The 24109-nt window shown below is 41.4% G+C and overlaps 1 protein-coding gene and 1 pseudogene across 1 annotated transcript; one reads left to right on the top strand and one right to left on the bottom strand.

Annotated features, from left to right (window-relative positions):
- Positions 1-6261: 6261 nt before the first annotated feature.
- On the top strand, positions 6262-7182 carry LOC141631760 (uncharacterized). Its single transcript, XM_074444386.1, has one exon. The coding sequence runs from the start codon at positions 6262-6264 to the stop codon at positions 7180-7182; it is 921 nt and encodes a 306-aa protein (XP_074300487.1).
- A 4636-nt stretch (positions 7183-11818) lies between these two features.
- Positions 11819-13268, bottom strand: LOC141631761 (eukaryotic initiation factor 4A-6-like; annotated as a pseudogene).
- Positions 13269-24109: the final 10841 nt, after the last annotated feature.

Genomic DNA, 24109 nt, shown 5'->3' on the forward strand with positions numbered 1-24109 from the left:
TACATCCTAGCACTAAAGAATTAGCTACTCATGATGAAGGTAAAAACAACAATGAAAATAATAACAATTACTGAATTCATGCTTAAAGTAAATAACAACAGTGATGATACGATAATTGGCTTTGGGGCACTAACTATCAAACCTATACTAACAATGAAAGTAAAACAATAAAATTGGAATTAGGGTCGAAGAAATACCGAGATTCAAATGAACGATTAAGAATAAGAACAGGAAAATCCAATGTCAAACCGATGTTTCAAACCCTAACTACCCGAATGAATAAAACTCAAAGTACTGTATTTGTGATAGAAACTTAGGTGAAAAACTTAGATCCCTCAACTGATGGTTTTATGTTACGTTATATAGCAATCAACGCAACATCTTATTTCCTAAACCTAGACTTCACGGGCTTCAAGATTCACGGTCTTTCAATTCACGTCTGGAATAGAAATCTGGTCGATCGACGATAATGTTGGTCGATCGATGCTCCTCAAAGAACAAAGGGCTTCTGAACCCGAGCATTGGTCGATCGATCGACAGATGCTTAGGTCGATCGATCGATGAGCCGCTACTTGACTTCTTTATTCTCGTGGATTCATCTTTTGGGCCTTGTATTGCGCACCAAGCTCGTTCCTTAAGCAGTTCCTTTACGTTATTTGCAATGCAGATTACTCGGGGACGGATTTGGCTTGATTTTCCGTTGAATTCTTCACATTTCTGCAATAAAGTACAAAATACGGAAGTAGACGGAAATAGGGAGAAATGTAGCATAAACTACAAGAATGAGCTCTGAAATGCGTGCAAAATGGGATGTAAAACATCATATAAAAGACACGCATCAATACACAGCCTAATTTTAATTCCGAATTCCGTACCCGGGTAATTTTTTTAATCTTCAAGTTTGTATACATCTCTTCTTCCTCCCTAATTAATCTGTGTTTTAAATTTGCATGTATGGTCAGTTGGTCACCAAATTTTTTAGTGTGATTTTCATGTATAATCTTATCTTTATTAATTCAGAAGACAATGCTGAATGGAGAATGCGCCACGTCATTTATACAACTTTATTTTTTTTTTTGAAATTCAGGTTATGGTGGGTCCCGTTGGTGTGCAAATAATTTATTTCTTCAAATCGTCTGTCATTACAACCATGCGACAAATTCCGTCTTTAAAAAAATTATGAAATACTTACATACAATCGGAATAAATGAAATTAATTGCATATATCGGAATGAATTACAAATCGGAATAAATGAAATAAATTACATATAATCGGAATGAATTACATAATTAACAATGAAATTACATAATTAATAATAAAATTGCATAATTACGAGAATAAATTACATTTAATTACGGGAATGAATTACATATGATGGAAATATATTACAGAAATCAATAAAATTAATTACTACAAACAATGCGAATAAATTAAATAACTTAAATTAATTATTAAAACTAGATAGTACGATGTTGTTGAGCGCTTAGTGAGAGATTTATGTGCCGAATATGATGAAACTCTTACTGATGTTAATCCGTCTGTAACTGGAAATGAACATTCACCCGGTAGTTGTTGTTTTAACGCATCCTATTTATGTGGAGAATGTTCATTTCCAGTTAGATCATTGATCTACATTAAACATGTAGATCACTGATATAGAACTATTAGATAATTACAATAGAAATGTAAAAATAAAATATTTGTCAAATAACATTCATACCGTCCTAAATACAAACCCGTGCAATTTTGCACGGGTTTAAAACTAGTTATTATTTATTATATTAGCACGTCAAAAAAGCTTTTTTTTTTATTTACTTTTACAATTCTTTATGTTTTCTTTCAGTGTATTTTCGGTCACTTAATATAAAGATTTCTTAATTTATTTTTAAAAAACTACTCACTACTGTTTTTTGTTTTCTCCATATTTATTTATGTTTTTTTTTTCATTTTAAAATTGGAGCGATATAAATTTAACTATCCTTACTTTGATTTTTTTTATAAGGTAGTTTAAGTAAAATTGGAGCGATATATTATTAAAAAACTGTCATCACAATTGACATAACTAAATATTGTTTTTAAAATTGATTTTTAACGCCTAGTATGACTTTGATATTAATTGTGATTTATGTGTTGTTTTTTTAGGGATATTAATTTTCTTAATTATAATTAGTTGATAATTTAGATGAATTTATGGGATAAATTATGTCATTTTTTTATTTTTGATTATTTATTTAATGAGCCTAAGAGATCTATCCTTAGAAAGTACCAAACAATGTAAATTAAATCACTCTTGGAAATTAGCATGAAAAAAGGGACTCTTCGACAAATTGACTTTTAACCACGGTGCGACAACTCAACACTGTGGTTGTTGCTTTAATAAATAAGATTTTTTAATATTTGCTCTTAAATCTAATCAACACTTGTCAATTTTAAGTTTTAACTGAGACATTTACTTCTCCTTTGGAAATAAGAGAAATGAATAAATATTATATGTTCTACTTTTTTATTTTCACATATAAATTATCATAAATTATTGAACATAAATATAACGTAAAAGCTAACCAGGAAAATAGATAATGAGGAGTCAATAAAGAAGTAAGATGAAGAGGGAAGGGACATAAGTAGTAGTGTCGTTACTAGTTAGGGATGGAAAAATATACGATACAATTTTATTATATCTATAAGTCATAGTAATGTATAGGGTTTCAATTATATGAATTTTCTTAAATACGATTTTCCATATATACGATACGATAACCGAATCAGATACATATCGACAATAATAAAAGATGGATATAAGGATACTGAAAAAGTGAGATCTTAATATCGGATATCCGATGGTTTTTAAGACCGTATCAATATCCGGTTTTGCTCACTCGTAACTCGTAAGACCCTAAGTGTAGTATTGTGTGTGTATTTGTACTATTATCATCTTTGATTAGCTGCAATTGCTTCATTTTATTTTAACAAGGATTAAAGTGGCAAGTTTCATTGATAAAATAAGAAGATTTTACTAACAAAAATATACTCAGAAATGGTGCAATTAAAAATCATACGTCAAACCGAAGTAAATGGCATATTTCCTTAAAATGAACGAAGTAAAAAATTAAAGGGCAAAATTTTATTTAAAAGGAGTATATTCGTCTTAAATTTAAGATGGGTCAAATATACCATGTGAGATGAGATAAGACAACAACAAAATTTATGGAGAAAATCAAAATATTTGCCTAATACTCCCTCCATTCAACTCCATTTGGTACATTTGTTTTTTCACGTTTGTCAACGCACATTTTCAATCGTAAATATTTTTAGTTAAATATTTGTAAAAATTATAAATTTTGATATTTTGAATGTACTTGTAACGACGAATCAAATAGGATCCCACAAAGAATATATTTTCTCTTATATATTGAGAATAAATATAAAGATTATTCTCAGTTATGAATAGTGTACAAAATAGAACACTACACAATAGAGTTGAATGTAGGGAGTAATAGAGTATGCTCATGTGGTATAATATTTGAACCGTCTAATATTAAGATGGATACTTTCGTCTTAAGAAAGACTTGTTGAAAATTAAAGAAAAATAAGTCAATACACTAAATATTAGCTTAAATAAACATAAAGATAAATCAGGAAGAAAAAAAAAAAGAGAAGAAAAACAGAGATAACCATGCAACTATGCAAAAGGTGTTAGAAACCTCCGTTAAGTTTGACGGAAATAGAATTTGGGGTCCTTAAAGCCAATTCTTATATCCTACACCTATGGGTAGGATACTACATACTCCCTCCAACTTCCCACTCATCCTCAACTTCCTCCTTTTTTTTTTTCTTTTAAAATTTTAAAACAAAAATTAACTTCCATTTTTAAGAAAAGTTAAGACGGCCATATTCAGTTTAAGTGTTACATAGTGTTACATTCACGATAGGACATTATCATATTCACTTTCAGTTTCGTGAATATGACAGTGTAGTTTGATGAATATGTATTACACAAAAATTTCAGAGAGACGGTCTCTTAATAACGTTATTAAGAGACCTCTCAGGGTGAGGGACCCACTAATTTTCTTTTTCCCCTATTATGTCTCCCACTAAAATAGTGGGAGACGGTCTCTCATGAGATCCACTAATTTTCTCTCATGTATTATGGGGTGTGATGTTCATCCGATGGTTCTATTATATTTACTTTCACTTTAGTGAATATGACATTTATAGTTTAGTGAATATGAGTTTATTTGTTCAAATATATTGAACAATAATCATGAACGTTTAATTTCATACCAAAATCGCATAATACAAAATAATTTAAGGAAAAAAAATTATGTGATATGATATGAATATGTCAATTACGTTATGTGCATATGTGAGGAAAAATAAAACAAATAACAAAATATATCAAATATGATCTCAATTTGTAGAGGAATAAAAATTATGAATAATAATATTTTATTATTATTTTCTAATTTATTAAATTTATAATTTATTTATTATAAGAAAAAAATTAAGAAAATGGAGTATCATGCACCATACTCTTGGGTGCATGGTATAATTCCTATTAATGTTTTAGGTCCTCATAACTAGTTTTATGCAAATTTGAGGTCCTTGTACTTTACTTTACTCCCCTTTTTTCTAACACAAATTCTCCCTTATGACGGAGGGTATCCGTCACAAACTTGTGACGGGTACCATATTGTCTCACAAAAAACCCATAAGGGTGAGAGAAGGAGACATGGGGTGGGTGCCCACCTTGTCCCCTCTACCCATTTTCACTCACATCATACCCGTCGCAATATCCGACCCGTCACAAGGGAGACCTACTGTTTTTCTAAACCTAGCCAAATTAAATCTAATCTAACTTTTTCTCTAAAATTGAATTTAATTGTTCTTAAAACTTGAATAATGGATTACAATCCTCCAATTAATTGATTCACCCATCTAAATTTCCAATTATAATTATTGATTCCATTGCCGGCACTGAACGATAACTCAACTCATCATATTACACCCATTTGAATTTAATCGAACTTCGCCGTTTACGCATAATTGAAAAAAAAGAATTCACAGAGAAAAATATGGTGCCAAAATTCAAGCGTAGTAACTAACTAACTACTAACTAGTACCAAACAACTTGCTGGGTGTAGTACCAAACAATTAACATGATAAAAATACTGAATTAATTGTTTGCTGCTGCAAGTGTAGTACCAAACAAATTGATGGGAAATGCAGGTTCGGGGAAGGACGATAAATGGGTGGTCGTCAGAGGGAGCGGGGTGGTCGGACAAATGGATGAGTGTGCTGTAAGAAATATGGGCCTAATATAATATTATATATGGACAAATTATTAATTCGGTAATAATTGTATTTATGCGCTATCAATTAAGGTTAGTCCAAATATAAAGTGATCCACTACGGTGTATTAAATATGAGCTTATTTACGTCTTAAAAGGTATGGGTCAAGTGTAGATACCCATTAGGTTTGCTAATGCATGATGGGCGCATTAGACTAAGGAGACTATATATAGTCACCTGGGTTATGGTCCCTGGTAGCACACAATAACTTAATCTCCCCACATTCCATTAGTAGAGAGATTTCTATGGTATGTGTGTCTACTAGAAGACCTAATCCCGAAGACCGTCCCTTCAACCGGTTCATCCCAACCATTCGTCATGTACTACAGTTTATAACAATTAGTATGAAGTTTATAGTCTCTATTCTGATTAATTCTAACAAGTGGTATCAGAGGCGCTTCATATTAAATTATTTGGATTTAATTTGGATAAATTAATCAGTGTTTCGTGCAAAGTCGGTTTGACTGGGAAATTATACGATATTCGTTCAATTGCGTTTTAAGATGCGCCATTTAGTGTTGAGGATTTTGAGTATTTGACATTCCTATATGATCTTACGTCATTAAAGAAACCAATGAAATTGCATGTATTGATGTCTTATGTTAATGATTAAACTTTGAAAGAATAATATCAAATGTCCATGATATTATTTGGATAATAGTGAATAATATTATGGTTATTATCCTTGTAAATTAGGTACATAATATTCCTTGTATGTAGGAGCTAATATAGGATAGTCAAAGTTTGTTATGATGTAGTTTTGTAGTATATATGTATCGTAGGTTTCCTCTTGCTTAATGTGAAATATATCCTTCCTCATTCTGTTTAGATTTTCTCATGGTATACAGAGCAGAAAACGATCCCTTTTTTTTCCAAATAAAAACTCAACATTCAAACTACTAATTTTCACTATGACGGAAGATGATAAACTCAAAGGGCAATCGAGTGGTCCAAAGACCATTCCGATGACATCACCACTCTATCTCCATCCCTCCGACAATCCAAATTTGAGTGTCACACAAATCATATTTAATGGCAATAATTATGATATGTGGGCAGAGGCCGTTAAAAACGGACTCGATGCGAAAAACAAATTGGTCTTTATCGAAGGAAAGGTGAAACAGCCGGAGAGTGATGGAATAGAAGATAATATCGAACTTGTAGCGTGGCGACAATGTAATGCTATGCTAAGAGCGTGGCTTCGGAACGTCATTGACCCGAAGTTGCACCAAAGCATTACGTTTTCTCAACCTGTCGATAAGGTTTGGGAAGAGTTGCGTGAAAGGTACTCGGCCGGGAATGCTCCGAGAGTTCACCAGTTAAAAACCGAATTGAATGAATGCAAGCAACAAGAACGGGAGACTATTTTCGAGTACTACACGCGTTTGAAAACGATTTGGGATGAGTTGGGAAATTACAGCAAAGTGAAGAATTGTACTTGCGGAGCGGCTGCATCGATAACACAAGAGAAAGAAGAAGAAAAGGTTCACCAATTTTTAATGGGCTTAGATACGAAACTGTATGGCAACATACGATCTAACCTGTTGATGGAGGAACCAATTACTTCATTGACACGTGCTTATGCATTGGTTCTAAGAGAGGAACGACACACTTCTTTGACCAAAGTTAAAGAAGTTCGTAATGACGCGGCAATGACTGCTAGAGCGTACGGGGGTGGAAAAGGAAGAGGTACTAATCAGAGGTCAGACACAGATGAAGGAGAAGGGTCACCTCAGTGCTCGCATTGCAAGAAATATTATCATACTGAAGAAAATTGCTATGACAAACACGGATATGAAGAGGTTAAAGCACGTGAGAGAGCACGAGGCTGACGAGGAGGAAACACCGTACGCGGGAGCAGCAGTCGAGGCAGAGGAAGAGGGCGTGGTCAGAACAATTATCAGGCCAACGCAGTGGGCAGTACTTCAGGGACCAAAGATGGAGAGTCATCAAGACAAAACCTTCCTTTCAGCAATGAAGAAATCGAAAGGATACGAATCTTACTGATTGCCAGTCCTAATGGTAATGACAAACTACAAGGTATGAAAATAACCATGAATATTGAGTGGTTGATAGACAGCGGTGCTTCCCATCATTTGACGGGAAGACGAGAATTACTTGAAAATACCTGGGTTGAGGAACATTCGACGGTAAGTCTGTCGGATGGGAGATGTGTTAAGGCTAGTCTCCATGGCAAAGTCAGAATAGGCGAAAATTTTGAGCTGGGAGATGTCCTTTTTGTGCCTACTCTTAATTGAGATCTTATTTCCGTACAACAATTGATACATGAAAATAATTGTGCGATAACGTTTTACCCGGATTATTGTGAAATGCAGGACCGGACTACGAGGATGATGATTGGACGGGGTGAGCATCGAAAAGGAGTCTATTATTATCAGCCAAAGAATAACGAGTCAGCTGGTCATGTCTCAGTTTCGAAGGAAAGCAGGCTGTGGCACAAGAGAGTAGGGCATCCTTCTAAGAGCATTTTTTCTCATTTTTCTAATTTAGTAGGACGTACTTTGAATTGGACTTCCGATGAGGTTTGTGATTCTTGTTGTAGAGCTAAACAATCGCGTACTCCTTTTAAATTGAATAATAAGAGATGCGATACTTTATTCGGCCTTATTCATTGTGATATTTTAGGGAAGTATCGGATGGCGAGTTTGACACAGGCTCATTACTTCCTGACCATAGTAGATGAGCATAGTCGAGGAGTGTGGGTTTATCTAATGAAGGAGAAAAGTGAAGCAGGTGATTTAATGAAAACATTTTGTCAAATGGTTAAGACACGGTTTGAAAGGAATGTCAAAATAATTCAAAGCGATAATGAAACCGAGTTGTTGTCTGGGTCTATGGAAAAGTATTATGAGGAAAATGGCATTTTATTTCAAACTAGCAATGTCGATACCCCACAACAAAATGGAAGGGTTAAGAGGAAACACCGTCACATCCTTGAAAAAGCACGGGCATTGCGTTTTCAAGGGGGATTACCTTTACATTTTTGGGGAGAGTGCATATTGACTGCCGCATACCTAATAAATCGGACGCCTACACCTCTCTTAAATGGGCAAACACCGTATGAAATTTTACATCGTAAAAAACCTTGTCTCGAAAATTTACGAGTTTTCGGATGCTTGTGTTATGTTCATAATAAAGATAGAACACGAGATAAATTTGGGGAACGGGGGAAACGATGTATATTCATAGGTTACCCTTATAGCAAAAAAGGATGGAAGGTGTACGATTTGAAAGAAAGGCGAGTTTTTGTGTCCCGAGATATAATCTTTTATGAAAATGTCTACCCTCTTTTGGTGTCGGGAGGTGAATCAACTACACAACCAGGGGACTTCGATGATGTTGGGAACGACTTGGGGTTGTCAAATACTCCTGATTATAGTGACCAAGACGAAGTACCCCATGTTGTGAGGGGGAGTAATGACACGATTGAGTCACACAGCGAGGCTAAAACAGGGGATGAGACTGAAACAGAGAATGACAGAGCACTTATAAGAGATGATGCAGACAGTGCAGCAGCTGAAATTACGACATCAGCTAATGAAACTAAAGTTGAAAGGGGAAGTGAAGAACAACCAGAGGAAGAGAGGCTTGGCCGTGGAGCCGAGCAAAATTCGAACCGTCATGGAAGAAGGATTACTATTATAAATCAACAAGAATAATTGACCCCAATTCAAATGCTCATCACGCACAAACAGCATCCTCGAGGTCAGGTACACGGTATCCTTTGGTAAATTACGTTATTACTGATTGTTTTTCATCCTCTCACAAAGCATTCTTGGCAAAAATTGATAAGAACCATGAGCCATGCTATTACCACAAGGCAGCGAGAGACCAGAAATGGCGTGAGGCAATGAGAAAAGAGATTGACGCGTTGGAAAAGAACGGAACTTGGAAGATTGTTGCCCTGCCCGAAGGAAAGAAGCCCATTGGATGCAAATGGGTTTACATAATCAAGTATCAAGCTGACGGAACCGTGGAGAGATATAAGGCGAGATTAGTAGCGCAAGGGTTCACTCAAGTGGAAGGGATAGACTTTCACGAGACATATGCGCCGGTAGCAAAGATGACTAGCGTAAGGTGTATGTTAGCAGTTGTCGTCTCTAAGGGATGGTTCATTGAGCAATTAGACGTAAACAACGCATTCTTACATGGAGATCTTGATGAAGAGGTGTACATGATAATCCCACAAGGATTCGAAAAGAAAGGAGAAAATAAGGTATGCAAGCTGTTAAAGTCGATTTATGGTCTCAAGCAAGCTTCGCGAAATTGAGTTTGCTAAACTGACAACATCAATGAAGAGCTACGGTTTTGTGCAGTCGATGGCGGATTATTCGCTATTCACACTAAACCGGGATGGAATATTCATAGGAGTTTTGGTATATGTGAATGACATGATTGTTGTTAGCAACAATAGCAAGGCTTGTGCAAGCTTCAAAAACTTTCTTGACAAAAGTTTTGGCATCAAAGATTTAGGACAATTGAAATATTTTTTGGGAATAGAAGTGGCACATGGTAAGGATGGATTGTTCCTTAATCAGCGGAAATATGCAATGAGTGTAATTGAAGAGACAGGAATGGAGGGAGCAAGAACAGTATACACGCCCATCCAACAGAGGCATAACCTAGCCTTGGCGAAGGGTTATATTTTAAAGGATATCATGAAGTATCGTCGCCTAGTCGGAACATTAGTATACTTGACTATTACTAGACCAGACCTCGTATATGCGGTTCATACACTATCGCAATTCGTGAACGAACCAAGAAAGGAACACTGGGAAGCAGCGTTGAGAGTTGTGCGTTACATTAAGCGCAATCCGAGCAAAGGAATTACCTTCAAGAAAAATACGGACTTGCAAATTAAGGGGTATTGTGATTCGGATTATGCAAGTTGCCCATTGACTAGACGGTCGTTAAATGGATACTTTGTCTCAATTGGGCAATCACCGGTTTCTTGGAGGGCAAAGAAGCAAATGACGGTAGCAAAATCCACGGCAGAAGCGGAGTATAGGGCAATGGCAGCGGCTACTAGTGAGCTAATATGGATAAAGGCTTTTCTTGCATCATTAGGCGTCTTTCACACAAGACCTATGCACTTATATTGTGACAATGAGGCAGCATTACATATAGCCAAAAACCCGGTCTTTCATGATCGAACGAAGCACATAGAGATAGATTGCCATTTCGTGAGGCAACACTTGGTTTCGAACACCATTAGTACGTCCCACATTCGAAGCAAAGAACAAATCACGGACCTATTCACTAAGGCACTTGGAGGGGAAACATATGATCATTTACTTTTCAAGTTGGACTCGGTTTACCAAGGTCTCCAACTTGAGGGGGAGTGAAAGAATAATATCAAATGTCCTTGATATTATTTGGATAATAGTGAATAATATTATGGTTATTATCCTTGTAAATTAGGTACATAATATTCCTTGTATGTAGGAGCTAATATAGGATAGTCAAAGTTTGTTATGATGTAGTTTTGTAGTATATATGTATCGTAGGTTTCCTCTTGCTTAATCTGAAATATATCCTTCCTCATTCCCATTACCGTGTTTAGATTTTCTCAAACTTCATTTGGGATTAGCAAGTTCGGGAATCTGGAAAAATTAAAGTTTTGATAAATTAATATGGTATAATAATCTTGTTTTTTATCATGGATTTGGTGGTTTAGAGTTTGTTTGCCCACAATAGTATTATACTCAATGAGAGCAATATGGGTTATTGCAACTTTTATTTCTTAGAATTAATTATGTGATTACTACGGTTTCTGGGCTCTCGGATCAGAATTTCTTTGTGCACCTATAACGTGTGCGTATGTTTGTGGGTAGTTTGGAATTAACCTGCTAAGTTTGGTTGATATATCATACTTATACGGATTATGGAGTATATGCTTAAAGTAAATATCGATTAAGTGAGGCTTGCTTAAGGTATAAGGAATACTCATGATGATGATGTTATGGTTTGATTACTCTGCCATATGTGCTCTTCAAGTCTTTGTCCTCTGTCTTTTGATGATACTAGTTGTTGCACCGCGCCCGATACGGGTGCGGTGCCCCAATTTGGCGGAATGTTAAGCGGAAGTAAGTGGTAGTGTATCAATAGAAAGGTGCGTGTTTCACTATATATAAATGTATTTGTAGATGGTGGACCAAGCAAAGAATGTATTACAAGGCTGGCATAAAAGCTCGAAAAGAAAACGCCAAGTCTAATGCAAAATAATTATAGCACAACACCCGTAAAATAGAAGGTAGAATGACAACGTAACAAAGGCATATAAAGCATTTTTTTACAGACTTAAAACTGAGATTACAACACGAAACGACTACGCGAACGGTGATGAACGAATACATAACACTTGGTAAGCTTTAGTCTCCTGGCACGATGACACGCCTTGCAAAAAGGTCACGAAAGGCGTCGTTGAAAGTTCATTCAACATCTCCATCAGCATGCATCAACAAGAACCTCAACAGCAGCCCGATGCCTGTCTCCATTTAACATCCAGTAATCTACCTACACCCTAAAACATAATAAAAGTTTAGTCATAGATTTCATACTTGCCAATTTGCCAATTAAATTGGCAAAAAGTAACTACACACTAAAGTGAGCAATATTTTCCAATATGCATCGTACTTACTTGAATCAATCCCTGATCTCCAATACAGTGAAATACTCAATTTGAATAATGTAAACACCATTTAATTCTATAACTGCAGTTATGCTATTGTTAAGAGACCTTGAATTCTATCCCATAAACTAATCAAAAATTAGTCAATGATGTGTAAATTCCATAAAAAATTAACATTTAAAATGAACTAACTCTTTGTATAATCAAAAATTAACAATCTAGACATAGTATATTAAATTCATACCTCCGAAGGCTTTGGTATACTTTCGGCTTTCAACCCCGATTATTTGTTTACCTTTGCATTTGGTTGACGGTCATTTGTTACTTCTGCCAGTTAACAGAAAAATAAAAATAAACTTTAAAAGAAATGTCATTAACATTAGACGGACGTGAAATATGGCTAACCAACCAGTTATTAGCAGTACACGGACGTGAAAAATGGCTAACCAATCAGTCCTATAACAAGAATGAATTCACTATCAGTCTAAAATTCAGTAAAACTTCAAAAGCTCGTCACAAATAGGATTGAAGGGAGTGAGTGAAAAGAACGTGTGAACTTTCAAGAAGGAATGAGAATGACTTACCAGATGAGATCAGTAACTTTAGCAAGAAGCTCTTTAATAACTACACTGTAAAAACCTTTGAATATCTGAAAGCATTTTCTCGTCTTCAGTTCTCACAAAGTTAATGGCGACACCCTTTCTCCCAAATCGCCCACTTCTTCCTATGCGATGAAGATAGTTCTCCAGCTGAGAAGGAAGATCATAGTTTATGACAAGCGACACTTGATCAACATCAATCCCACGGGCCAAGAGGTCAGTGGTGATAAGAACACGGGAAGAGCCTGACCGAAATTTCCGCAAGATGATATCTCTTTGGTTCTGGTCCATGTCACCATGAGTGGCTGACACTGTATGGCCACGGCTTCGCATCTTGTCGGTAAGCCAGTCCACCTTGCGACTCGTGTTGACAAAAAATGACGCTCTGAGTGATGGCTAAGGTTTTATACAGATCACATATAGTCTCAAGCTTCCATTTTTCCTTGTCCACGTTCACAGAGAATTGTTTGATTCCCTCCAAAGTAAGTTCATCGCACTTTACAAGGATTCTAACAGGCTTGTTCATGAATTTTTGGGTAATTTCCAATGGCTCAGGTGACATAGTTGCAGAGAACCCTCCAACTTGAATTTTTGAAGGCAAGAGTTGGAAAATATCATAGATCCGTAAAGGCTTAAATCGAATCCATATATCAAAAACAAATTCCATCTCAGCAATTATTATATGAGATCAGACAAACTATCTTAAATACTAACCCATATAGCCAAATAACCAACTAAAACTAAAACCAAGAAAAAGTTTATCCTTTAATATGGGTTAAAAAGACAATCCAATCATTATTTCTTACTCCAGAGCAAACCAGAGCATTCAATGATCACAGATGTTTCCTCATGCAGTTCCCCACCCGGAGGTCAGATAACATACAAAGATGGTATTATCGTAAATTTGACAAACTAATATAACGCAGATCAACCCATTGAACTAAAATCAAAGCACTTATACGCATCAACCCGCTGAAAACTGAAATTGACAATAATAATTCCAGACAAACTAATACTCTCTACCTCCCAATCATTTGTTTACCTTTGATAAGAAACTGCACAAGCCGAAAGAAAATATAATTATGCCTCCCTCAATAAAGACAGAGAGTTCGAAATCAGTAGCTTTCAAAGCAGCATTCTCATCCTTAGTAGACAACAAGAAATTGTCGGGTTTCAAATCCATATGCATGACGTCCATAAAGTGACACACATAAACAATATTAACAATCCCTCTTAAAATAATGGTTGCAGCTTTTCACTGTAATGTCTGGGCAATAATGCTATCAAACAATTGTTCACCTGCACACAACTCCAGTACAAGATTAATAGATATTTTATCCTCATATGCTCCATTAAAATCAACAATATTAGATTGACCACTTAAATGTTGCATTATCTGAATTTCTCATATCTCCTTTATCATCAGCTTGTGCTACCAGTTTTTTCTTTGAAATTGGTTGATTTACAAGCCTGCAAAAACATCAATGTCATATTTCAGTTATCAGTAATATCAAATCCATCTTATGCGGCCAAATATCATTAAATAAAATAGACCAATTGCAATGTGTTTTCATGAATAAACTATTGCGTTCCAAATACAAGACTCAACATGCCAAACAAATGCACCCTAAAACTCAGCAGGGTAACCATCAGCCACCAAGGCCGCTAAACAGTACAAGGTGTAGCGATCAAACAGTACCTAACAAGAGTGATCAAGTCATTTTTAAAGCAGATGCGTACAAGATTCAACAGGTCAAGCATACACACCCTCAAGTCTCAAACACGATCAATAGTAAGCTCCAAAGGTGTTAAATCAAAACTGAAATAAGAATTAACCGGGCATCTCGAACAAAAATCGCATGCAAAGTGGAAAAGAAAACTGAAGTAAGAATCAACACGACACGAATGTGAATCACATCCATTAATGATTAGAAAAATATAAGGAGTACGCCTTATATATAAAGTTCAAATCTGAAAACTTAAAACCCAATGTCAGCACTCAAGCATGCCCCATAAGCGAACCTTTTGCCTTTAGTCGTTTTAAGATCCTTGCCACATTTGTCAATCTAAAAGTGAGTTTCCATTCAATTTTAATCTTGACACATCTACAAGGACTATTCCCAGCATTAAATATTGTTTTGATAGGATTAGATGAAGACAAACCTGATAGACAGTTTTACAAGGCCGCTTCACAGTCATCTGCTGCAATAATAAGTCTTCAACCCTCATTCCACGAACCAAAGCAGCAACTAAATTTACTTATTTTGGCCTTTTAAAGAAAAATTCTGAACAATTAATAATATGGGTTCCGGCATTGACAGTTATGAGACAGTAGATTGTTAAAACATATGATCACGTGATTGCTAAATAATGTCCAATTTAAATCAAAACAAAATTGTTAAGTAACATATCAGTCCTTATGAAGTAGAAGGAGCGAGTGAAGTAGTGGGAATCTGGATTTTTGAATAGGATGCCAAAAGCAAATGTTTATTGCTTGAACTAAATTCTATTTGTAAGAAATTTCTACATAAAAAAGTTGAATGATCATTTTCGAGCACAACTCTACACCAAGAAAAGAAAAATAGTTGCATCATTACCTGCTTAATTCCCTTCAGAACTGCGTAAACCTTATCCAAGTTTGGTTCTCAGCTTGAGTCTCACTCTCCGCAGCCTTGCATGCCGAAATTGGTTATTAGAGAAGAAGAGATCGACTTTGCATCATCCTAAAGCAGTGTCCTCAAACAAGCTAACCATTAGACAACCAAATAAAGACTCTTTACTATCTAACACTAATCAAGTATAAACCGCCACAACATTAGAACTGTACTCTGAATCTCGATATCAGTTTCTTAATTCTTGCGGATACCCCATTCAACAATCCTAGCGCCGTCATTATCTCATACTATTTCTTTCAGTGGTTATCCAGACATCCAGTTCAAATTCCTAACCTTTCACCATCCCCAAATACATTACATATTAACCCATTTCTACTGAAATAAGAATCAACAGGGCACCTCGAACAAAAACGCATTCAAAGTGAAAAAAAACAGAAATAAGAATCAGGGCACCTCAAAATCACATGCAAAGTGGAAAAGAAAACCGAAATAAGAAATTAAGAATCAACATAATACCTCAAACAAAAACCGCATGCAAAGTGGAAAAGAAAATCAAAAAACCATCAACTAATCGAAAATCACAGCAAAAATCAAATTAATATACAAAACCTAGAAATCAATCAAGAACAATTAATTAGCGAAAAATCAAATAAAACATAGAAATAAAATACCGATGGTGAAAGGACCGATGCCAAGGTCGAAGATCGAGTATAATGGCTCCCATGACGGGGCAATTAGGCATGCAAATAGGAGAATGGATGTGATCGGGGAACATTAGATTAGATTAGAAATCGCAGGTTATGAGAGAGAAAGAGAGACAGAGAAGCCATAAAAGTAAAAGAAGGAAAACACAGAGAAGAAGAGAGATATACGAAGAAGTACACCTGTAACATAGAAAGACAAAGGGGTAAAATAGGCAAAACACATTAATTTACTGTTACAGCTACAGTAAGCAATGTTTAGGATTTTTAAAGAAGTATGGATATGGATATGGATATGGATATGGATATGGATATGGATATGGATATGGATATGGATATGAATATAGATATGGATATGGAAAAGGGGTAAAATAGGCAAAAACACATTAATTTACTGTTACAGCTACAGTCAGCAATGTTTAGGATTTTTAAAGAATTATGGATATGGATATGGATATGGAAAAGGGGTAAAATAGGCAAAAACACATTAATTTATTGTTACAGCTACAGTCAGCAATGTTTAGGATTTTTAAAGAAGTATGGATATAGATAAGAATCTTTTGGCTTGAGACTTGATTTTTTACCTTGTTTGGCATGTATGTTGTCTATTTAGACAAATGGGGTTGTTCCGTTATGGATCATTATCTGGTAAATTTGGTACGGGTTACGGAGCTTTTGAAATTTATTAAAGTTGCACTTCTATTATGTCACATATATATGGTTGATGTCCCTTGGCATTTATCTTATTGATCTTGGGAGTGCTTTTTGGTAATTTTTGCATGTTAAGCTTAATAAATATGCTTTTGGTTTGTTTGATTTATGGATGTAGTATTGATGGGGCATATTCTGCACCGCTGACCAAGTCAACATATTGAGCAAGGTCAAGGATATCCACAGCAAAGTCAACGACTTAGACAGTCTAGCCGATGCAACCCATCGGCCTGTCACCTGGGGTCTCGGCCACAACCAGCCAGTAGTGACACATATCCGCGTACTCATATCCAAGACCCTCGGCCGGCCTGCCATGGGTCCATCGGCCGAGGGTAGAACGGTCTTTCCACCTGCTAGCCACTTGGCCACTACGTGACAAAAGGTGAAAGTCTATAAATACTCCTCAGCCTTCATTGAGGAGAGGATCCAAAAATGAACCTAAGAATCACTATTCATCTGGTAATAACTTCCTTATCTCTCTATAACACATCCTTAGCCAAGTAATAACAACTTATCCCTCTAAATTTACTGACTTGAGCGTCGGAGTGAGTACGCTTGGCACAAAGCCAAGCCCTCAGTTCGTTCATTGTTGCAGGAGAGGCCGAGAGGAACAATAGAGACGAGAGGTCCAACTCAAGACATCATTCTACAAGCCACGGGTGGTAACAATACTTGCTCTGGAATTACACCCGGAACAATTGGCGCCGTCTGTGGGAAAAGACACTAGAAGCTAGTCACATTCATTCCCAAACGAAAATACACACAAAAAACCCACCCCAAAAGCCAAGAAGATGTCGAAACAACAAGAGGCATTCGTGACTGATGAAACCGAATTCTACCAAGATGATACCGTCCACAAATCTGGAGTTGTGCAACCCTCCGCCGATCAGGTGATTCAACCGGAGTACGGGATGCCAATAATACCGCACACTCCGCCGCTTTCCGACCAGTCACCATCATTGGGCATGTGGTTGACGCAAAGAAAAATCAAGATGCTCCCGGACCTAATGGGAGTACGCCGGCTCACACTGTCACGCCGACAAGAGCGGCGGAAACCGTCCAGGAGGCCAGAGCCCGAAACGTGACCCCAAGAAACTTGAACGGAGCATTAGGAGAAGCTGACCCTGTCAAGACACCGGAGGAGCCCAAAGTGGTCGTGGTAGACCTAAGTCCTTCTCGCACTCGTGAGAAGACTGCGTCGCCGCGGCACGAACGAGGCACACCCCGGAGGAGCGAAAGAAGCCCAACTCGTCGAGTTGGAGAAGAAGCCCGACTCACCGAGTCGGAGGAGAAGTCCTTCTCACTACGAGGAGAGAAGCCGACTAGAATGCGAGGAGCCGATCGCCGCGTGTCGTCCGACATGTGGTCGACAGCCCCTCGCCGCCACGTCCTAGATACCCCGGTGCCGACTAAGCTGAAGCTACCACCTATAGCATACAAAGGGGAAGGTGACCCGACCGACCACGTCGAGGCTTACGAGTCTCACATGTCGTATGGGAGCAACCTTGATGAGGTTTGGTGCCGAATCTTCCCAACGACACTGCATGGGATGGCACAGAGTTGGTACAAGGGGCTACCCGACGGGTCGGTATACTGTTACGCCGACCTAAAGGACACGTTCCTAGCCCAGTATTCCTGCAACAAGAGGAGGGCCGTGGAGACATCGGACCTCCTGACTATCAGACAGGAGGGAGGCGAGTCTCTCCGAAGTTATGTGAAGAGGTTCGACGCCAAGGTTCAACAAATTCGTGAGCTGAACAGCGAACTGGCAGCCTTCGCGCTGATGAAAGGCCTCCCAAGGGGAGACCTAAAAAACGAGCTCATCAAAAGCGGCGGCCGACATTGACGCCGCCAGAAATCGGCCGATCAAGCCATTAAAGTGGAGGACTATCACAAAACCCGGTAGGCCCTAGCGAGGCCAAACCCTCGAAAAAGAAGAGCGCCGGGAGGACAACCCGGATGAAGGGCGTCGTGACAATAATCGGTCACGGTCCTGGCGAAAGACGCCGTGACAATAATAGGTCACGGTCCTGATAAATCGCCAGAAACAGGACTCGACGGGCGCCGGTGGAGTTCGGGATCGTACCACCGCAGGCGGTATAATGATAAAACCCCCCTCGTCGTATCGGCCGCCGAGGTCTTCGCCTGAGCAAAAACGAGGGCCAGAAGTGGGAAAGGCCCCCAAGCCGAAGGGAGACGGTGACACGAGCCGATCGTGAGTACCACGGCCACACCGGTCACCTTACTGACAACAGCCGGCATCTGAAGAATGCCATTGAAGAGCTGATCCGGAAGGGGAGCCTCGGCAAGTACGTTGCCAAAGGCCAAAAGTCTGACGCCGGCAGTTCAGATAAGAAATCCGTCTTCGAACGGATAGGAGTGATCCATGTTGTCATCGGGGGCAACGAGAACGGAGGGTCCGCTCATGGGCACAAAAGGCACCTGAACGAGCTATATCAGGCCATCAACTTTGTGCCCAACACAGCGATCCCCGCTTCCAACATCCCCGATATGACTATTGGAAGGAAGGACTACGAAGGAGTCATCGCTCCTCACAGCGATCCACTTGTAGTCAATTTGGACATATCCAACCACCTGGTCAAGAGGTGCCTGGTTGACACAGGCGCCTACACGAACATCATGTTCAGGGAGTGCTTCCTCAGCCTCGGTCTGAGAGTCAAGGACTTAAGCCCCTGCACCAATCCACTATACAGCTTCTCTGGGGCCGGCCTGGTACCACTGGGGTCAATCAGACTGCCTATGATGTTCGGCGAAGGGAAGGCGGCTAAGAATGTCCTAGCCGAGTTCGTGGTCATTGACGGCTCGTCCGCCTACAACGTTCTCATAGGCCGAGTCACTCTGAGCGAGGCCGACGCAGTGATGTCCATACGGGCCCTAACACTGATGTACATCTCGGACCGGGGGGAAGCGCATAAGCTCGTCTCCAAGGACGAGAAGGACGAAGTGGTCAACGTCCAGATAGCCGCCGAGGATGCAACATGCAATCCCTCAAAGTGGCAAAGAAGTCGAGAAAGGAAAAAGTCCATCCTTACAACAGAGGTCGACCTCATGGATGCAACTAGCGGTGGCGGGAAGGTGTGCCTTTGATGAGCCGTTAGGACGCTGGTAATCTCGGGAAAACTTTGTAGAGCGGCGGAGGTGTCCAAGATGGGCACCCCAACGCATGTTTATACCTAATGAAAAATCGTCCAAGTCTTCCATCAAAGTGTCCATTTTTTCCCCATCAGTCATTAACAGAAGAAGATGCCGCTCATACCGTCACACCGACAAGAGCGGTAGTCTCCATAAAGAGGCAGCACCGTCGCAGTCACCCCAAGTAGTAGACGCCACGGCAGTCACCCCAAGAGGTTTGACGCCGTCGTAGTCACCCAAGTGGTAGACGCCACGCCGTCATCAAGGAATAGACGCCACCACACCGTCACACCGACAAGAGCGGTAGTCTCCATAAAGAGGCAGCACCGTCGCAGTCACCCCAAGTAGTAGACGCCACGGCAGTCACCCCAAGAGGTTTGACGCCGTCGCAGCCAATCCAAGTGGTAGACGCCACGCCGTCATCAAGGAATAGACGCCACCACACCGTCACACCGACAAGAGCGGTAGTCTCCATAAAGAGGCAGGCACCGTCGCAGCCACCCCAAGTAGTAGACGCCACGGCAGTCACCCTGCAGGTTTGACGCCGTCGCAGCGCACTCCAGTGGTAGACGCCACGGCCGTCATAAAAGAATAGACGCCACCACACCGTCACACCGACAAGAGCGGTAGTCTCCATAAAGAGGCAGGCACCGTCGCAGTCACCCCAAGTAGTAGACGCCACGGCAGTCACCCCAAGAGGTTTGACGCCGTCGCAGTCACTCCAAGTGGTAGACGCCACGGCCGTCATCAAGGAATAGATGCCACCACACTGTCACACCGACAAGAGCGGTAGTCTCCATAAAGAGGCAGGCACCGTCGCAGTCACCCCAAGTAGTAGACGCCACGGCAGTCACCCCAAAAGGTTTGACGCCGTCGCAGTCACTCCAAGTGGTAGACGCCACGACCGTCATCAAGGAATAGACGCCACCACACTCCACACCGACAAGAGCGGTAGTCTCCAAAAGAGGCAGGTGCACCGTCGCAGTCACCCCCAGTAGTAGACGCCACGGCAGTCACCCCAAGAGGTTTGACGCCGTCGCAGTCACTCAAGTGGTAGACGCCACGGCCGTCATCAAGAATAGACGCCACCACACCGTCACACCGACAAGAGCGGTAGTCTCCATAAAGAGGCAGCACCGTCGCAGTCACCCCAAGTAGTAGACGCCACGGCAGTCACCCCAAGAGGTTTGACGCCGTCGCAGCCACTCCAAGTGGTAGACGCCACGGCCGTCATCAAGGAATAGACGCCAGCTCACACTGTCACACCGACAAGAGCGGTAGTCTCCATAAAGAGGCAGGCACCGTCGCAGTCACCCCAAGTAGTAGACGCCACGGTAGTCACCCCAGAGGTTTGACGTTGTCGCAGTCACTCCAAGTGGTAGACGCCACGGCCGTCATCAAGGAATAGACGCCGGCTCATACTGTCACACCGACAAGAGCGGTAGTCTCCATAAAGAGGCAGGCACCGTCGCAGCCACCCCAAGTAGTAGACGCCACTAGTCACCCCAAGAGGTTTGACTCCGTCGCACTACTCCAAGTGGTAGACGCCACGGCCGTCATCAAGGAATAGACGCCACCACACTCACACACCGACAAGAGCGGTAGTCTCCATAAAGAGGCAGCACCGTCGCAGCCACCCTAAGTAGTAGACGCCACGGCAGCCACCCTGCAGGTTTGACGTCGTCGCAGCTACCCAAGTGGTAGACGCCACGGCCGTCATCAAGGAATAGACGCCGGCTTATCCTGTCACACCGACAAGAGCGGTAGTCTCCAAAAAGAGGCAGGCACCGTCGCAGACACCCCAAGTAGTAGACGCCACGGCAGTCACCCCAAGAGGTTTGACGCCGTCGCAGTCACCCCAAGTGGTAGACGCCACGGCCGTCATCAAGAAATAAGACGCCACCACACCGTCACATCGACAAGAGCGGCGTCATTACCAATAGGCGTACGCCGGCTCACACCGTCACACCGACCGCAGCGGCAATCACCCTCGTAGAAGCGACGCCGTGGCGCTACGCATGGGCCAAATGCCGCAATTGATACTCATAGAACGATCAAAACGCCTTAAAAGCGTTTAAACACAGTGGGATGCGCATTTAGACTCGCTTTCGCCAAAGCCGAGGCGGGAAACAAAAAGGCGGCCAGACAAAGACGAAAAAGACCTCGGCCAAGCCGAGGCGAGAATGAAGACGCTAAGTACGCTTGATACGCTCAACTATTAGCGCAAGGAAACTCAAAGTGAGGTAAAGACCTCGGCCAAGCCGAAGACAAAAGAAACGAACTCTTATTAAAAATGATAAGTTACAAGTGAGGAGAATACAGACGACGGTCGTCCCCATAAGGACAAGCCAGAACACAACCTACCAAAGTTGTACAAAATACAAGGAAAAGAAAAACAAAAGATTACAGGTATCATTTGAAGCGCCAAAATGGCAGGGGGAAGGCTTAATAATTGGCTCACGAATAGTCGAAGCTATCCGAGACGCCGGTGAGCCCGGTGACGACCGCCCGTCTCCCTATGCCTCGTTGCTTGCCATGCATCGCAGCGGTAGCAAGATCTTCTTCGATGGGCAACCCAAATGGCGTTCTTAGCGACCTCGGCTTCAGCGGCCTCGGCTTTAGCCTCGGCGGCCTCGGTTCCCTTGCCCTCTCGGCTTCCTCCTTGGCCGCCTTAGCCTTCTCAAAGAAGGGTCGCACTCTCCGCGGCCGCCTCTTTCTCTATCTTCACCCTCACCGCCTCCTTGGCCTTCTCCTCCACGGCTTTCTCCTTAGCTTCGAGCTTATCGTCAAATAGCTCGTCAAATTTGCCCCACGGAAGGAACCAAAGAAGAGGGAAGAGCTCCTCAATCACTTCCCCGGCGGCTTCTTCGGCCGATCCCGAATTCGGTGCACATGTTAGGGAGCATGACGGTTTGGAGCATCTCAATGTCCTCCTCCTTTTGTCTAATAATGGCCTCCTTGCTCCGAATCACCTTCCCCGGGATCTGAAATTTGCCCCTAAATTCATTCCTCTCTTGAAATAAAGGTCGGCGTGCCTCCGAACAAGGTCACACTTCTCCGGCAAAGACTTTGCAACTTCGGCGCAGCAGCCTCGGTCTTGGCTCTCTCAAAGAAGGACCTCCTTTTCAGCGTCCTCCCTAAGTTTTCTCTCACCAAGAGCGCTTTCTCGATCTCCCTAAGCCTCTCGCTCATTGAGGAGATCCAGCCTCGCCTTCGCGGCCACCTTCTTAGTGGCATTAAGCTCAAGAGCGGACCGAGCCACGGCCTTCTTCCTCGCTCTATAATGCGAGCACCGGTCGCTCGTTCCACCTCGCCACTCCTCGATCAACCTCGCGCCTTCCACTAAAAGTCGGGAGGGGGAAGCCTTCAGGATAAAGGGTCGGTGGTGACGTTTCGATCACCACCGCACTGGGAGGGGGAAGCCTTCTGGATGAAGAGTCGGTGGTGACGTTTCGATCACCACTGCGAATGAGAGGGGGAAACCTTCCGGATGAAGAGTCAATGGTGACGTTATGATCACCACTGCGCGGGTTTCCTCCACTTGTCGCTCATTAAGAGCGACGGCCGACGCAATGGCCGATCTCGCAAAATTTAATGAAAGCATCGTATCAACATGCATAGACATGCCAGAGAGCCCGTCATCGCGGCGCTAATGAACCGGCTAAATCGAGCCACATAATAGATCGCACCATGCTTGGCCTTCTTGGCCGGGAGGACGCGTTTCCTCGCCAACAAAGCAACGACAATGGGCAGAGGCTGTCCCCTTTCTCTTACGGACAAGGGGAGACCCCTCCTCATCAGAGTCTTCCCCATTGGTGATATTAACGATCCCCACCGTTGCCTTCTGAACAGGAGGAATGGGAGGTGGAGCTGATGTCGACGCCATCGCCGCCGAAGACCTTGTTTTTCGCGTGTGGCGCGACATGTTACTAACAACCTTCGCCTGGGCCTCCACCACATTCAAGCTCTTCAGCTGCTGATCCATGAGATCATTCGGCGACGTCCTGCGGTCATGGGTTAGAGCCTTGGGGTGCAAGTTAGCAACGGTTTTATCTTTGTGCAACCCCATTCTCCGGAGGATATCCTCAGACAGGTCCGGTCCAAAGTGGTCTGCGAAGGAAACAAAGCTAGAGTTAAGTAGAAGAAATGAAGCGAAGTTCGAGAAATAGGAACATTGAGAGCGGTGATGGGCCTCACACCGACCCCACTCACCCTGTGCTAGGGCCGGTATGAGGCCGACATGGCAGAGCGGCTCATCCTGGAGGATGATCTGCGTTGGGGGAATCCATCTTTTCGGCACCCCACTCTTGTCCGCCTCAAAGAGCCTC

Source organism: Silene latifolia, chromosome Y (genome assembly GCF_048544455.1).
Source record: "Silene latifolia isolate original U9 population chromosome Y, ASM4854445v1, whole genome shotgun sequence".
Classification (NCBI taxonomy): domain Eukaryota; kingdom Viridiplantae; phylum Streptophyta; class Magnoliopsida; order Caryophyllales; family Caryophyllaceae; genus Silene; species Silene latifolia.